Here is a 17,844-nt window from a genome sequence, read left to right on the forward strand (position 1 = left end):
CAGGGATCACAATAGAGGGTCCCAGACAGAGCTGGAGAAAAATGTAGAACAAAATTCTAACTCACAAAAAAAGACCAGACTTACTGGCCTGACAAAGACTGGAGAAACCCCGAGAATATGGCCCCCAGACACCCTTTTAGCTCAGTAATGAAGTCACTCCTGAGGTTCATCCTTAAGCCAAAGATTAGACAGGCCCATAAAACAAAACAAGACCAAAGAGGCACAACAGCTCAGGGGCAAGAACTAGAAGGCAGGAGGGGACAGGAAAGCTGGTAGTAGGGAACCCAAGGTCGAGAAGGGTGTTGATATGTCATAGGGTTGTTAATCAATGTCATAAAACAATATGTGTACTAATATTATAATGAGAAGCTAGTTTGTTCTATAAACCTTCATCTAAAGCACAATTTAAAAACAAGAAAGTAAAAAGGCAACAACAAAAAAAAACCTGGCGCTCAGATAGCAGTGACCACTTCCCAACCACACACCTAAGGGACTCCCAAGTCCATCTTCCCTGTATAGGGTACTCACCCTGGCAGTGTCCGAGCTCATGCTGTCTTGGCTGCGTAGGCGTGAGTACTCTTCTGCAATGTAGGCCGCCGACTCCTGTGTCAGGACGGGCTTGACCAGTTTGGCCACGTGGATGTACTTCTTCATGAAAGCCGCACTCACCATCTTCTCCCTGGACCCGCACAGAGTTGAGTCCCACTGCCATGCCACAGCTCACCAACCACCTGGGTCGTGGCTGTGCCTCTCCTCAGAGTCAAGGTCAAGTGGCAGAGCAGAGGCCAGGTCTAGAGCCCATTATCACAACTGCCATTTATATTTACAAGACCATTTCACGTATTCTTATATAATTCTTACCACCTTATGAGGTAGGTAGGTTAGGTATTACTTGCCCGATTTTACAGATGAGAAAACTATGACTCAAAGAAGCTAAGTGGTGGTGCAGTGGTTAAGAACTCGGCTACTAACCAATCAAAGAAGCTAAGTGGACTCAATGGTTTTCTGACTCCAAATTCTATATTCTTAAACAGTTTTGAAAATTGAAAATCTTGACCGAAAATAGAGGTATAGGAGATCACATTCCATGCTTTGAACACCTGACTACAGTCTCTTTTATCCAAACCCATTTGCAAATCTTCCAGTGCTGGCTATCTATTGGTCCTTTCCCATAAACTCAGCACAAATGGTTACATGACATATGCAACCTTCACATATGAAGGTGACATCACACATCCACCATCAGTAAGGCACATTATCAAAGCCTTCTGTTTTAGGAATGATCTGAGGTGAATCACACATAACCCATCATAAGGCAACTGGCCTGGATAAAGGGTATATCTATAGATCCAGAAAAGAAGAAAACAGGTACACAAGTTTACAAAATTCAAGTCTGACCTTGGCCAAGGCAGCACAATGCCCTAACTGAGCTCAGATATTCACATATTCTAATATGACACAAATCTTGGGTTCCCTAGAGGGAAAAAGGTATGAGGAATGCTCACTTTTTCTTCTTGGTCCCATGCAGAAGGTTGTCATGCTTGTCATATATCTGGGTGTCCTGCTGGTCCTCCTGGTTAAAGTTGGGATCATCTGTGGCCAGAATATCCACAACACTACCCAAGGGCATAGCTGGAAAACCCAAGTTGGGAGAAAGAGGAGTAAGAAGAGCTTAGCTCAAGTGAACTTGCTTTTTCTATAGCCCAGGAAGGTTAGAAAGACAGGCAAGACTCACAAAGCAAGGAATCAGAAGGAAAACAGACATATGGAACCCACTCACAATAAGAGAGATGAAACAACCTGGCCCCATAAGCTCAAGAGTGTTCCCAGATCCAAGAGTGGACAAAAGACACACCTTAGGACAACCTCCACTGAGCAAGAAGGGAGGTGGCTAAGCAGGCTAGGGCATCTTCGGCCTCTACCAAGACACTGAAACACCCACCACCGCCTGTACTGGGCCTGAGATAACTTCCACTAGTCACTCTTACTGTTCTCATGGCCTCACCATCGCCATCCTGCTCCCCGGGTGCCCTGTAGCGGTGCATCCTAAGGACGTGGTCTGAGATCTCCCGATCCTGCTCAGAGTCCATCTGATCCAGCATGATGAAGAGCAAGTCAAACCGGGACAGCAGTGAGTCCTGCAGCCCAATGTTCTCCATAGGTGTCTTGTACTGATCATACTGGGGAACATAAGAAAAAGGAAAGTGGAGGTGTCATCAACAGGAAGAAAGGACAGGGAGGCTAGGTTGATTACGGAAGTAAGAATGCAAGGCTAGACCTTAAAAAACAAAACAGATAAAAAGCCATAGAAAGATACTGCTGTTGCTGTTGTTAGTTGCTACAGCCATTGAAATACTAAATATTATCTCTTGCTACCTGCAACCCTTCTCTAACTGAAGCCCAGGTGACCTGAGCTAACTCAAATCCCACTTCATTTCTTCCAAGCAAATAAAACCGAAACCAAACCGATTGGCATCAAGTCAATTCTGACTTATGGAGACCCCATGTATGCAGAAAACCATAGAGTTTTCAAGGCTATGACCTTTCAGAAGCAGATCACCAGGCCTTTCTTCTGAGGTGTCTCTGGGTAAGTTCAAACAACAACTTTTGGTTAATAGTCACAGCTTCAAACTAGTTGGTCCCGGTTCAATCATGGCCAAGGAAGTGACACTGGAACGGACCCGAATTTTTAAAATTTGAGTGAACCAGAACCATAACGGGAAAAATTATGAGTCAAAGCTCTGCTTAATCACCCTCTTAGAAAACAAGGGCAGCGTACATGCTGCATAGCAACCCATCAGATTTGGTGCAGACTAGGAAATCACGGTGTCCCACTCAAAGATGGTGGCCAGCTGCACCGCTTTGAATGTGTGTCGCTCTCCTCAGTCCTGCCAATAATCTAATCTCATGCATCAGGCTCCTGAAAGGGCTCACTACACCTCTTTCAAGTTTCCCGTTTCATGGCTTTGACTCATAACTTTTCCCGTTCCAGTTATGGGTCCAGATCATCTAAATTTTAAAAATTCGGGTCTGTTCTGATTTCACTTTGTTGGCCATGACTGAACTGGTTTGAACCAGTCTGGAGCCCTGTTAATAGTTTAGTGCTTTACTGTTTGCACTACCCAGAGATTCCAAGCAAACAGAGCCCCACTATTTGCTCAAGCACCTCTAACAAGCTGAGTGTGGGTCTAAAAACCAGCCCCCTCCTCCTCAATCCTCTATTCTGCTCTCATTCCCAAGGCAAGATCAACCCTGGAGACCATTCCCTCTCCCCTACCTGTTATAAAGATAAGACAAGCAGGATGAAACAGAAGCACCTGGGAACTTTGGGGTCCCTTACTTAGAAGGCAATGAGTAACACAAAAAAAGGCCACACTTACTGACCTAACAGAAACTGGAGAAGCCCTGAGAGCATGGCCCCCGGACGCCCTTTTAGCTCAGTAATGAAATTACTCCTGAGGTTCACCCTTCAGCCAAAGATTAGACAGGCCCATAAAATAAAATGAGATTAAAAGGGTATACCAGCCCAGGGTCAAGGATGAGAAGGCAGGAGGGGACAGGAAAGCTGGTAAATGGGTACCCAAGGTCGAGAAGGGGAGAGTGTTGACATGTTGTGGGGCTGGTAACCAATGTCACAAAACAATATGTGTACTAACTGTTCAATGAGAAGCTAATTTGTTCTATAAACCTTCATCTAAAGTATATTAAAAAAAACTTGACATTACTGGGGGAAAAAAAAAAAGATAATGAATAAAATCTCAACAAAAATGGTCAGTGATCTATAAACCATAATGCTTGGGCATCAGTGGAGTTTTTCCCTGGGAATCAGGAATCCCTGATCTCTTTCAATTCTGGGCTTATCAGGTTGGTGCCTGCCCACCCACATACCCTTCACAGTCAGAGGGCCTAACAATCTTACGGGCAGTATTAATAATAATTTTCAACGTGTTCCCATTCCAGGGCCTGCCACTTTCTCCCTACATTTCCCAGTAGCATTCTTCAGAATGATGTAAACACAATTAATATCAATTTATAAACCTATGGTTCTCAAACCAGGCTGTACATCAGAATCCACCCGTGAAGCCTTTTTGAACCACAGCTACCAAGAGGCCCAACCCAGAGATTTGGATTCAAAGCTTTGGGCCGGGGCCCAGGCATCTGTATGGTTAAGAAGTGCCACCAAAAACAGGTACTCCCATACACTGTGAGATTATAAATGGCCACAGCACAGCATGGACTCTGGATTCAAAATCAGGCCGCCATTTTCTAGCTTGATCAAGTTAATCTTTCCCTTTTCTATTTTGTAAAATGAAGATAATAATTTTATCTAACTCGCAGGGTTACTGTGGGGATAAAAGGAGTTGATAACTATAAATCATTTAAAAGTATTATTTAATAGGAGTCCTGGTGGTTCAGTGGTTAAGTGCTCAGCTGCAAACCAAAAGGTCAGTGGTTCTAAACCAAGGACAATAACAAGATGATAAGCTCAGTCTTTGGCCTTTCACTCCCCTGGGTCACGCAGAATAGATTTTTTGGCCCAGTCATTCAGAAAAGCCAAATGAAGGTGAGACAACGGTTAAGTGCCTGATTCCACTCACCCTGCCATAGACGGGGTTGGCAGCTGCCAAAACACTGCAGCGGGCATTCAGCCGAGCGTGGATGCCAGCCTTGGCGATGGTGACTCGACCCTGCTCCATCACTTCGTGGATGGCTGTGCGGTCCATGTCAGACATCTTGTCAAATTCATCGATGCAAACCACACCTCGGTCGGCCAGGACCATGGCCCCCGCTTCCAGACGGCGCTCCCCTGTGCAGTGGGGCAGTAAACACGTGTGCTAAGGTCTAGATTGTAGGGGACACGGGGAGGGATTTCTGTCTCCTTCCTAGGCATCTCTCACTGTAGCACATGAGAATGTACTGAAAAGGTGTCAGCTCTTAGAGATTCAGAGGAAACCCCGAGTGGGCCACCTTTTTGCTCCAGCCTACACAATGTCTCCTTATCCCACTTTGACTCCTAAGCAACTGGTCTCCCACACACTTCCTTTTTCGATTTTCTCTTTAACCTTTCCACTGGTCTTCAAATTCCTGCCTCTAATTCATAAAATAGGATAATCTTCATTTTTATTTTACTAATTTGCCAAGGCTTCGCCTTCAAAACTCTTTCAAATCTCCTTTTAGGAGACATTCTTGTCAATAGAGGGCCACGCCAAAGAATGTAAATTCACCCACTATTGCTGGATACTCAGGATCAATCAATCAGGCCCCAACTAACCTCTCAACTGTATCTTCCCAACCTTAGTCAGTGCCTAGAGCAAGCTCAAAAACTGCTCAATCTCACTGTTGGACCTTTGCTAAGGGCTCTTACACTCTTACCTGTCTCCTGGTCTGTGGTGACAGCAGCTGTCAAGCCCACTCCAGAGGAGCCCCGGCCAGTGGTGGGGATAGCCCGGGGTGCAGTGCAAAGGACATACCGCAGAAGCTGAGACTTGGCAACCGATGGGTCTCCTAGAATTGGGTGGAGGCAGTGGTGACTCTCTGGGAAATTGAGAGATGATACCTAACTCCCCCCACCCCCAGCAAGTTCTGCTTTTCTAGCACAGCTCTATCAAAGACATTTAATAACTGGTTGTTAATATTATTTCCTCTACTTTTCCCTTTACCATTTATAGAAGAATACATTTTAGATATTATAAATCAGAAAATGCAGAAATGATAATAAAAAAATATTTTTCTTAGCCTTTTGCCCTTCAATGGAACAGAAATACTGCCAAATAAATACACAATCTTACAGGTTATAGATCCCCACAACCGCACTCCACAAGGTAAGACATACTTCAAAGCAAATCTCCAGCATCATACCTATTAGAAGAATATTGATGTCCCCACGGATATGGCTGCCATTTTCTAGGTCTCGTTCTACCCCTCCCAAGAGCAAGCAAAGGATTGCCTTCTTGACATACTCATGCCCATGAATACTAGGGGCCAGTGACCTGGCCAGCTGGTCAAAGATATCCTAGAGGAATAACCAAGTGAGTGAAAAACCTAATGAGTTTCAAAGGGGTTTTGCTAAGCTCCCACTTTATACTTTAGTCTACAAAATATGTTTGAAGAAATACATAAATACAGACAGTTCCTATTACAGAAGATTCTGCTCTAAGATAAATGACATTGACCAGACCATTCACGGAACAGAAAGAAGAGGCAGACTGGATAGTAAAACTTGCTTAGAGGTTTAATCTTTAAGAAAAAAAAATTGTTGCCAGGTTCAAAACATTTGAGGCTTAATGAGTATTGTGCTTCAGCATTAACCTTTATCACTTATTCATACATTGTTCAATTCTAAATGTGACATCCTATCTTTTATTTTTTAAAAGACAGGAAAAACGTAACTGGAAGGCTATAACAAAAATAGTATTTTATAGCTCCAAAGCAAATAAATGACTGTGAATGTACAAAATACATACATTATAGTTAATATATTTCATAACAAATATCATACATTATATTGAATAATACATCACTAATGTCTTGAGTAATAAATAGACTCATTGGTATATTGCTATTCTAACAACTACTCTAATATTTGCATTAGGTCTACTTAGCAGCCTAGCAGGTAATACAACAGAAATATTTAAAAAACAAAAACACCCTTTCACTTGTTTTATGGGACAAAACTGGAAGAAGGAAGCATCAAATACTTCAGAAAAAAAAAACCTGACCTTCCTCCTGACAGTACAAAAGATGGTCATGCACCCAAACACAACCCTTACAAATCCTTCCCCACCTTCAAATCTCTAATTTCAAGGTACAATGCTATCCCAAAAGGATGCCCGGACCTTGGAACGGGTTTTGCTGAACTTCTTGATCTTGGGTATATCCTCAGAGAATGAAGGCTGAACATCCTTGCTCATTTGCTTCACATTACAGGCAATCAGGACAGTCCTGGGACAAAGAGGAGAATTAGAGAAAGCCTGCTATTTTCAGTTCCTAACATCAGTAGCTAGTACTCCAGCAGCAGCAAACCTTTTTAGACTAATCTAGAATAGCAAATAAGAAAAAAAAAGAAAGCACTGTTCTGAATTCAGTAACTGATTCTCTATCAGTCAGTGACCCAAATATGCTAATCACACCTCACCTCTGGAATTCATCTATCTCCTGCTGACCCATCAAGTTTCAGACAGAAGTGTGTATGGAAATTCCCATTTACTATGACGCTGTGACCGTGTAACCAGTAACTCACACTTCTGGCATAAGATAGCATCCCTAGCTTTATCTGACAGAAAAGAGGTATCCCACCTCACAGACAGGTACAGTACCCCATCTATTAGATACAACACTCTGGAACATGGCAAACTGAAGAAAAGAATACTACCCGGAATTAAAGCTGCCAGGAGCACTCCTAACACTCGATGGCTGACCCTTTACCTGAAGGTCCCTGAGGTATAGCCTCCCTTCTTTCCAGGAAGGCAGCGGTAAGTTCCCACCACCTGGACTCGGTCACCAGGCTTCACTTTATCCACCAAATCATCATCTAGAATGACATCCACAGAGCGAGGAAGCTGGCCGGCTGGGGCCTTCTCTGGCATCTCCTGGATGGTAATGGTCTGGTGGTCCTTGTAGACAGAAAGGCCATATTCTGTCTCAAGGGGATTGTTCTCTTCATCCTGGAGAAAGGCACAGAAAAAGTAGTTACCGCAGCTCCATCTTAGGAATGCCACACTCCTCCGTTGTGGGAAACAAATACAATCTGGAGATGACTTAATGAGATTTCAGCATCCAGGAATTAAAAAAAGTAATTGAATACCTTCTCCAGCTTTTTCCATTCATACCTGTTCTAACGGCTAACCGTCTAATGGAAGGAGCAAAGCATAGTCTGAAGGGACCACAGCTGTAATACCACAAACTAGATTAGCATCTAAATTAAGATTCTTACATCCCCTACACTATGATGCAGTATTTCCACTCCTAGGTAATAGCCAACAGAAATGTTCACCAAAAGCCACCAAAATAACTGAAATGTTCCTAGCAGCATGATTTCTAATAGCCAAAAATTAGGAAGTATCCAAATACTGTCAATAGCAGAATGGTTAAACAAATGTGGTAGTCATACAAAGGAATTACTACACAGCAATGAAAATGTATGATATACACCTATACACATCAAGGGTAAATTTCACAAACATGATGTTGAACAAAAGAAGCTCAACAAAAAAGAGTATTTAGATAAAGTATAAAAGCAGGTAAAATTATCCTGTGCTATTTGAAGCCAAGACAGTGGCTACCCTTGGGTAGTATGAGGGCTTGAGAGGGTCTTCTGAGTACCAGAAAGGGTCTACTTCCTGGTCTGGATGAAGATTATACAAGTATACTCAGCTTGTGAAAATTCATCAACTGTACATTTATGTGAGCTATCCTGTATGTCTATTAAACTTCAATAAAAACTTTTAAGTTTTACTTCCCTGCCATTTGACTTTTCTAAAAAAAAAAACACACATACAAGAGATATCACTTACTGAGTGCTTACTATGTGTCACACACTATACTATAATTTCATGAAATTTTTTCCTGCAACATCACAACTCTGTAAAGCAGGTATTGTTCACATTATACAGGTAAGGAAACTGAGGCCAGGAGACGTTACACAAGTTCCCCCAGGTCACACAATAAGCAGCAGAGCCAGGACTTGAAACAGACGTTACTCCGAAGCCCAGGTCCATAAGCACCACGCTAAACCACCTCCAGGAGACCTGATCCATTGTATTTCAGGTCTGAAGCAAAGAAGCTTGGCCACAGTGATATGCAGAAAAAGAGAACTCCCCCCTCAGCCAAAAACTGTGGGTTCCTGGAGAAGTTCTATGTTAGGTTCCTCTGTCAGAAAACCGTGTTCTACAAAGTGCCTAGCAATGCTTTGGATACAAACAGCTCTCAATTAAAATTTAACGGAGGGGTTGGGGGAGGCGTTCTTCGATAGGATGAGTTCAGACATCGGGTGATCAATACTAATCATCTTTTTTTTCCCCTCAAGTAAGGAAGAGTCCTAGTGGGACAAATGGTTAAGCGCTCAGCTGCTAACCAAAATGTTGGCAGTTCGAACCTACCCAGGAGCTCCATGAGAGAAAGACCTTTATCTTCCATAAAGATTACAGCCAAGAAAATCCTATAAGGCAGTTCTATCACATGGGTTTGCTATGAATTGAAACTGACTCAACAGCACCTAACAACAAAAAGACCTTGCATCTTGCTCAATTTAAATCAATCTAAACTCTCAAAAACAAAACCTTTTTCTATGTCAGCTTTCTCCCAAATCCAGCAAACTGCTCCTAAAACCAACTTCAAGAATTATTGGCTCTCTGTTCTGATCAGGGCCACAATAAATGGATCCTGATAGAATGGGAGAAAAATGTTGAACAGAACTCAAATTCTTAAAAAGTCCAGATTTACTGGACCAGTTGAGACTAGAGGACCCCCAGAGACTATCGCACTGAGATACTCTTTAAACTTTGAACCGAAACTACTCCCAGAGGTCACCTTTCAGCTAAATAACAGATTGGCTCACAAAATAAAGAATCTCAACAATGAGTGCTACGCCCCCTTAAAAAATCATCTGTGTGAGACCAAATGGTCAACATTCACTGTAAAGCAAAGATGAGACAGAAAGGGGGTAGGGAAACTAGATTACTGAAAACGGAACCAGAATGGAAATAATGAGAATGTTGACACATCATGAAAAATATAACTAATATCACTGAACAATTTGTATAGAAATTGTTAAATGGGAACCTAATTTGCTGTGTAAAAGTTTCACCGAAAACACAATTTAAAAAAAAAAGAATTATGGGCTTTCCACACCCTAAATATTCAGCAGAAAACTGGCTAAATAAATTGCTGATTATTTTCTTTGCTGGAATACCATACACAGTAAAATAATATTTGGAAAGATTACATAGTACTATTATAGCTTAAGTATTTTTCCATGTTCCATTTAAAATGCAGGTTATAAAACTATACATTTGATTATAACCTTGTTAAAAGATCTATGCAAATTGGATGACTTTTTCCTTTTTCAACTTTTCTATAATATTCCAAATTTTCTAAAGTTAATATACACACTTTTTTTAAAAACAAAAAACTGTAAACTTTCCATACTAAACTCTGGCCAGCAGCCAGTCTTTCCCATGGATTCTAATTTTTCAACCTACCTACTTCTAGAAGAAACACTTCAGACATTACCCAATTACTTGCATGAAAACAGACATCTTTGACGCCAGCCCCCAACAAGGCCCAACCACTGTACTCCCCTCACCTTAGTGGGATAGACAGAGCTGGAAGGAAAGGCCACCAAGGTGGTGAGATCAGAATAACTTCGCTCTATGGTCTTCTTGGTGGCAGGACAATAGTGGACACTGCGGACAACTTTGGGTCGAACTAGAGAGCCTAGGAATGAAAAACGTGCATTTAAAGTCACCCAAGTTGTTAGTGATAGAAGAGGGACTTACATTCAGGCAAGCCTACAAGGACTCCGAATACTGTCTTCTTCCGACTAGTTTAAGCTATTTCAATACAAACCAAGCAAAAACTAAACCAGTTGCCATGGAGTCGATTCTGACTTAGGGTGATCCCGTGTGTGTCAGAGTAGAACTGTGCTCCACAGGGTTTCAATGGCTGATCTTTCAGAAGTAGACTGCCAGGCCTTTATTCCAAGTAGCTTCTGGGTGGACTCAAACCTCCAACCTTTCAGATAGCTGCTGAGCATGTTAACCATCTGTACCACCCAGGGGCTCCTATCAGCTATTCATCTGTTTATCTATATATAGAACATCACCATAAAACCAAACCATACCCATTGCTGTCAAGTCGACTCTGACTCATAGCAACCCTATAGGACAGAGTAGAACTGCACCATATGGTTTCCAAGGTGGATTGGAACCGCCGACATTTTGGTTAACAGCTGGACACTTAACCACTGCACCACCAGGGTACCAAACATCACCATATCCGTGTAAAATTTTAAGTACAACTAATTCCTACTAAGAAATAGTAAGGGTTCAGGGTTGGAATGAGGCAACTGTCAGAAACCAAGCTCTTCTCCAGCTCTCAGCAGAATCCATCACTCTGCTAGCACAGGTCGTCAGTCAAGGTTATTCTAATCATTGTGCACTCCGAGCTCCTCCCAGTTCACCCCATAACTCCAATCCTTCACCCTTCTAAAACCACACACTACCCAGCTCTAGTCCACCTCTCCTGCTTTTTCAGCCCCCTAAGTCTGTCTGCTTTTATTCCCCTGGTCTCCACCTTTAACCCACTCACATTTAGTGATAATGCCCTCCACACAGACTACACAACTGAGGAAGCAGGAGGTGAGAGTTCGTGGAGAAACGTGCTTAGAGCCAAAACTGCCCTCCAGTCCTATGTAGAACTCCTCATACTGCTTGGCATAGGTAGCATCAATGGAGGCCACAAAATCCTTTAAGGCCCGCTGGAAGGCAACCAGTTCCTCAAAGGCATTGTTCAGGAGGCTGCATATGAGCAAGAATAAAAATAGTGAGGCAGAGAGACCAAAATTCCAAAAAATTGACCTTGCAAACCAAAGTGGACATTCTTAGATCATCAAGGCCAAGGAGTGAAAATCCAGTTCCTACTTTCTCCTACCATCCTACAAAACTCAGTAAAATCCATCAGAACTGAGGGTCAACTTTAACTTAACTTATGAAAGATGTAGGAACGATACCTAGTTAAAACACTGGAAGAAGAGGCACTTGGAAGGAAATGTCCACCAACTACTTTTGGAAGAAAAACAAACAAAAGAGCAGCAGAGCAATGAGGGCTTCTAGGTCAATCATATCTGATTCGGGTCCTCTCCTGGGAAGCCTATTCCAATCTGGGGAACAGGGAGGGAAGCTGATTCACTCAGAGCCAGGACTCCCCTTTGGGAACTTCTGCCTCTCACCGGTTAGCCCTCTTCTCATTTTTCCTGCGCAGATCATTCACATTGACAATCAGCCGGTATTGGTTGTCACTGATCAGTTCCCGCACTTTGCTTTGATAAAGTCCCTGGTCTTCCTGCAAAACAGGCACAAGATTAAAAAAACAGGATGTTTTTAAACAGAGGCAGCTGTCACAGCAAGATAAACAAGTCTATTTCTAAGGCAGAACTGAACCCCAAGTATCCATTTGTCAATTTCTCCCACACTTTCACTTTCTAGCCTCAGGTTCTAAATATATCCTATGGCGATACTGCAGGAATTATGACTTCCTCAAGAATAATGATCCAACTTATCATTTCTATTATCATCAACAGCTTGTTAAAATGTTTCTGTATGCTGTCATTTCTCAATCTTTAGTGGGGAATTAAAGAGAGCGCATATTAAGTCTACAAGAAAGATAAAACCTTGTTAAACTGTAAACTAAACAGACATTTATTAGTATTAAAATGCCTTTTCATTTAAAAGTTATGTACAAGTATTTTATTTCCTCATCACATATGTATGTAATATATATGAAAGAATTCTCATATCTGGACTAAAAGAGAGCTTAGCTATTTGATTACAGATACAGCATCACCAACACTTCAAGGTACTTTATCAACATTTTAGTCTTGGGTTGCATACAAAACCCCCTTTATCTGCATCTTATTCAGTATTGGAAAAGAATGCAGCCAAATTAGGAAGTCTTTCCCCTGTAACAGTAGCAAGTCAGTTACTAAATATCACCTCCCTACAACAGTACCTATCCTACCCTCTCCCAAAAGAGAGCCGGGAGTGATTTCGAAAAGACCAAGCTGGGCTTTGCCCTTTGGTTTGCACTTGAAGGGAACCTGTTGCCTTTCGCGTGACCCGTCCATAAGTTGTATTTAGGAGAAAGTTTTCTAAAGGCTCACCTACAGAAAACCAGTTAACAACTGACTCCATTGCAAGAAAAACTACAAGATGGCGGTGGAAGAGTTCTGCGCCCGCAGGCTCCGGACCAGCAGACCTGCTCGGCCAACGGCACAGCGTCTGAAGGTCCTACTGCCAGGCCATGTCGCTGCTCCGGCACGGAGCGGCATCACGCGCGTCCTCCTTCGGCCGCCCAATATCGAGTGGCTCCAAGCGCCAGAGTCTCGCGACCCGGCGCCTCCCTCACCTCGTCATCCAAGAAGTCGAGGTAATCTCTCTGCGCCTCCCGCAGCTCCACATCGTCCAGTACCACAGTCCCAGCCATACTTGCAGCCTCGGAACTGCCTCCTAGGAGTCTTTCGAAGGGGCCTTGAATGACTCCGCCCCGGCGCGAAAACTTCCGAACTTTTCCCGCCACCAAAGGTTACGTGAAGGAAAGGGCGGGAACTCTACGCGCAAATGCACATTCTAATTGGCTAGAATTTACACTAGGAATTGGGAGCTCCTCCTTCTTTAGGCTGTCTGTACGCCGCCTCGCGCTTGGCGGGAAAAGTGCCATCCGGGGCGGGCTCTCTTTGTTTCTCCCCCACCCGGCTCCGTCCTCACCGCAAGGAAAGTCTACCAATGGAGCCGAGAGGAGGGTCACGGAGCCTGGTAATTGGACTGCTAGAGAGGGCGTTCTGGGAAGTGGGGAAGCGCTGCATTCTGGGAGTCGTGGTTTTCTCTTCTTTTCCGAATGTTTTGCAGGCGATTTGCAGGCTGTGGTTTGTGGTCAAGAGCGTGGCTGATAAACAAAAGGTCGGCGGTTCCAATCCACCACCTGCTCCTTGGAAACCCTATGGAGCAGTTCTACTCTGTTGTATGAGGTGGCTATGAGTTGGAATCAATTCGAGCGCAACGGGTTTGGTTTTTGGTTGGCCAACCTGCCCCAGAGCAACCATACTTTACCAGGCGTTTGGATTAGTCTGTGGGCTTGATAATTGTCGAGTCGTAGTGGAGCAATGGTAAACTCTCTTCTGCTAACCAGAAGGTTGGCGGTTGCAATCCAGCAGCGGCTCCTGGGGAGAAAAGACCTGGTATTCTGCTTCCGTAAAAATTACAGCGTAGGAAACCTTACGGGTCAGTTCTACTCTGTCCTATAGGGTCGCTGTGAGTCGTAATCAACTTGATGATGTTATTGGAACTCTACGCACACCGGGCCAGGACCCGCGTTTGGTTCGGTAACAAATTCTGGCCCCAGATGGGACCGTGAGGTCCCTCTGACCCGCCTGCCCGGAGCCCGGTACCCCCTCGGACCGTGGACGGACTCCTCCGGACCTTACCGTGCACCGAGCCATCTGGTGGGGGAGGAACGGGTGAGTTTTCCCGTTGTGATCGAGGCGGTCTCCGGCGGAGGCGCTTCACTCTTTGAGAATCAGAAATTAATCCGGTCTGAGACGTCTCTTGGGTAAGTTGTTTTGTTTTATAAGCGTGTTAACTAAGAAATCTACTGAGATTAGCCGCGTTGAGTTAGAAACAACTGTTGCTTGCTCTCTGAGAGGTTGGTGTTTGACTAGATACCTCTGTGATTACACAGTGAGGGTGAAACTTAACAGCGGTCTTAATTCTTTCATTTGACCAAAGACAAAAGGTGACTCGAGTCCTGTTCAGGTTCTGGCTCTGTGTTTGATTCTGGTTTTGACTTTTTAAATCCTTGTCGTAAGTGTTGCGTTATTTTGTGTGTGTGTGTGCGTGCGTCAGGCATTCCAGAATGTAGTCCTCTAGGGTGTATCCTTAAGAATTATTCACATTTTAGTTATGAGGCTATGAAAAAGAAGCAAATGATATTTCTCTGTAACACCACTTGGTGTCAGTACCAACTGGATTTGGGAGAGAGATGCCCAGAACACGGAGCTTTGAATTACAGCATAGTCCTTCAATTAGATTTATTTTGTAAAAGAGAGAAGTGGGACGAGATCCCATATGTGCAGGTCTTTATGTTTCTATCAAAATAAGAATCTACAGAAGCAGTGTAAATTAATAGTTCAGTCACTTCAGATACTAAAAAGAAAGTCTTACAGGACCATGGGGATCTGTACCCCTTCAGTCTGCTGCCACCCCCTTCTGCCCCACCACCTTGCCCCCTGGAGTCAGAACCTCTGGCCCCGATACCTCAGACCCTGACCTGGGATCCTGCAACCCCGGGTTGTAGTCTAACAGTGGAGCCACCAAAGGCTCCAATCACTTTGTATCCCCCCCACCCTCTTGCTAATATCTGACATTAGGACTAGGGCCACTTCCCAAGGAACAGTCTCCCCTGCCCACACCTATAGTGGAACCCAATTCAGCCAAGGGCCACCTTCTACCCCTGCAGGGCAATATCCGTTAAGGCACACATCAGCAGGAATGGACCATGCTGGGCAGCCACAAGGTTTCCTTTGGATGCACACCTCGTTATCCACCTCACACTTTTACAATTGGAAAAATAATCTCCCTGCTTATCGGGAGGACCCCAAGAAAGTGGAGGTTCATTTTGCTTCTGTGTTTGCCACTCATCCCCCCAATAGGGCAGATTACCACTCTTTACCCTATGTCCTTTTAACCTCTGATGAAAAAAGGATGGTGATTGAGAAGGCTAGACAAGAAGCTGACAAGCTTCATGCTTTGAACCCCTAGAATGACATCAGGCAGCCCACGGCCCAGGCTGTTCCAATACAGAGCCTGGGTGGGACCCAAACGACAGGTTGAGCATGGCCCGTCTTGACCATTATAGGCATTACTGATCATCAGGCTAGAGCAGCAGTGCCTAAACAAAGAGTTTGAGTAAGATACAGGAGGTCAAGCAGGGGGAAAAGGAGAATCCCTCCAGCTTTCTGGAGAGAACCTTCGGAGCATACTGCCAATACTCTGACATTGACCCAGAAGACCCCACCAGTGCTAGGTTGATCAACATGACTTTTATCAACCAAAGCACCCCATATATCAGAAGAAGGCTTCAAAAACTTGAAGGAGGACTCGGGAAAAACACCTCTGAATTGGTTGAGATTGCGTTTAAGGTCTACAACAACTGAGACCAAGAACATGCTAGGAGAGAAGGACAGAGGATGAAACAGAAGGCTGTGCTCTTGGCAGCCGCCCTTGGGAGTCTGCCACTGGGTAAGTTCCCACCAAGAGGGGTAAGTCCCTAGGGCCCCTCAGTGCCAAAACCCCCCTCGGAGACCTCAGCAGACAGGTTGGCCAACGTTGGGACCCCAGCAGTGTGCCTATTGCAGAAAGGAGGGACATTGGAAGTGAGAATGCCCTGGATGCCCTCACAGAGGCCCCTCAGAGCCCAGTCGAGACGTTGCCCATCAGATGGTGCACCTGTTGGACAGTGACCGAGAATGACGGGATCCAGGGGCTCCCTTGCCTACTGGGCACAAGGAGCCCCAGGTAGCTATAACTGAGGAAACCCAACTGGTAGAATTTTTGGTGGACACTGGGGCAACATATTCAGTCCTTAACACTTGGAGTGGTCCTCTTTTGGAAGAAACTATGACTGTTACTGGGGTCTCGGGGAGATCCTCTAGCAAAACTTTTCTGCAACCTCTGGATTGTCACACTGGGAAGACAACTCTCTCTCACAGCTTCTTATATGTGCCTGAATGCCTGTCCCACTCCTAAGGTGTGACTTGCCAACCAAACTCAATGCTCAGGTTACCTTTTCAGCTGGAAGGCTCCAGGTTGAAGTAAACCCAGACCACGCTTGGGCCCTGCAGACTGCTCTTTTGCAGCTCCCAATTCTAAGCTCAGATCTCATACCTGAAGAGATCCTTCAGAAGGTAAACCCAGAGGTGTGGGCTACTGGAGTCCCTGGAAAAGCAGTAACAGCCAACCCAATCAAGGTAAAGCTAAAATCAAATTGCTCTATGCCCCACCTGAAACAATATCTTCTGAAGCAGGAGGCCAGAATGGGCGTAAAACCCTTAATAGAGACTTTCCTCCAACACGGACTAATCCACCCGTAACAGTCACCCTAGAGCACTCCCATACTCCTGGTTGAGAAGCTGGGCACAGGTGAATACCGGTTTGTTCAAGACTTGAGGGCAGTTAATCAGGTTGTGGAAGATAGCCATCCAATAGTGCCAAACCCCTGTAACTTACTAACTGCACTTCCAGGAGATTATGCCCGGTTTATGCTGCTGGATTTAAAGGATGCCTTCTTTTGCATTCCCCTGGAGGCATCATCCCCCGAAATCTTTGCCTTTGAATAGGAGGACCCAAATATGCAGATAAGGGCTTAGTACTGTTGGACTGTGCTGCCCCAAGGGTTTAAAAACACCCCTACTCTGTTCGGGAAGCACTGGGAAGAGACTTATGAGAGTTAGAATTACCTGAGGGAGTTGTTTTACAGTATGTTGACATCCCGATTGCTATCCCCTCTAAAGAAACTTCAGACGAAAATACAGTGACTCCTTGAATTTCTTGGCTGAGAGAGTATATAAGGTTTCTCAGAGAAAAGCCCAAGTTTCAGTCATCACTATAACATATCTGGGATTTAAGCTGCCTCAAGGGCAAAGGGAACTGCTAACAGAAAGGAGGCCATAGCCCGAGTGGCCACCCCTACAACGAAAAGACAGCTGTGATGGTTTCTGGGCATGGCTGGATTTTGTAGGATCTAGATCCCAGATTTTGGGTTAATTGCTAAGCCTTTATACCAGGCAGTCCAAAGAAAAGATACCAATCCCCTGCTCTGGACATCAGAGTGCTGGCAAGCATTTCTTCAAATAAAAGAAAAACTAGTGACTGCACCTGCAGGTTTACCAGACTGCTGCAAGCCTTTTGAGTTTTATGTGCATGAAAAATAAGGCACAGCTCTAGGAGTCTTAACTCAAACTCTCGGCCCTTGGAGGAGGCCTGTAGCCTATTTCTCCAAACAATTGGACATTGTGGCCCAGGGATGTCCTTGTTTGCATGCGGTAGCAGCCGCCTGTGATCTCCTGGGCAAAGG

At 44.4% G+C, this 17,844-nt stretch overlaps 1 protein-coding gene across 1 annotated transcript in view; it reads right to left on the reverse strand.

The window, feature by feature from the left end:
* The window catches only part of MCM3 (minichromosome maintenance complex component 3), a 21,526-nt gene extending 8,306 nt beyond the window's left edge, over positions 1-13,220 (reverse strand). Inside the window, exons 1-12 of the mRNA XM_012559169.2 lie at positions 13,123-13,220; positions 11,948-12,060; positions 11,308-11,516; positions 10,304-10,434; positions 7,426-7,664; positions 6,837-6,942; positions 5,860-6,013; positions 5,374-5,505; positions 4,599-4,807; positions 2,006-2,180; positions 1,506-1,632; positions 529-679 (exon numbers count right to left, since the gene is read on the reverse strand). Coding sequence (XP_012414623.1) covers positions 529-679; positions 1,506-1,632; positions 2,006-2,180; positions 4,599-4,807; positions 5,374-5,505; positions 5,860-6,013; positions 6,837-6,942; positions 7,426-7,664; positions 10,304-10,434; positions 11,308-11,516; positions 11,948-12,060; positions 13,123-13,200 — 1,824 coding nt within the window. The 5' untranslated portion in view covers positions 13,201-13,220. The remainder of the gene's footprint in view (positions 1-528; positions 680-1,505; positions 1,633-2,005; positions 2,181-4,598; positions 4,808-5,373; positions 5,506-5,859; positions 6,014-6,836; positions 6,943-7,425; positions 7,665-10,303; positions 10,435-11,307; positions 11,517-11,947; positions 12,061-13,122) is intronic.
* Between the last annotated feature and the right edge of the window lie 4,624 nt (positions 13,221-17,844).

This window comes from Trichechus manatus, unplaced genomic scaffold (assembly GCF_000243295.1).
Source record: "Trichechus manatus latirostris isolate Lorelei unplaced genomic scaffold, TriManLat1.0 scaffold00215, whole genome shotgun sequence".
NCBI lineage: Eukaryota > Metazoa > Chordata > Mammalia > Sirenia > Trichechidae > Trichechus > Trichechus manatus.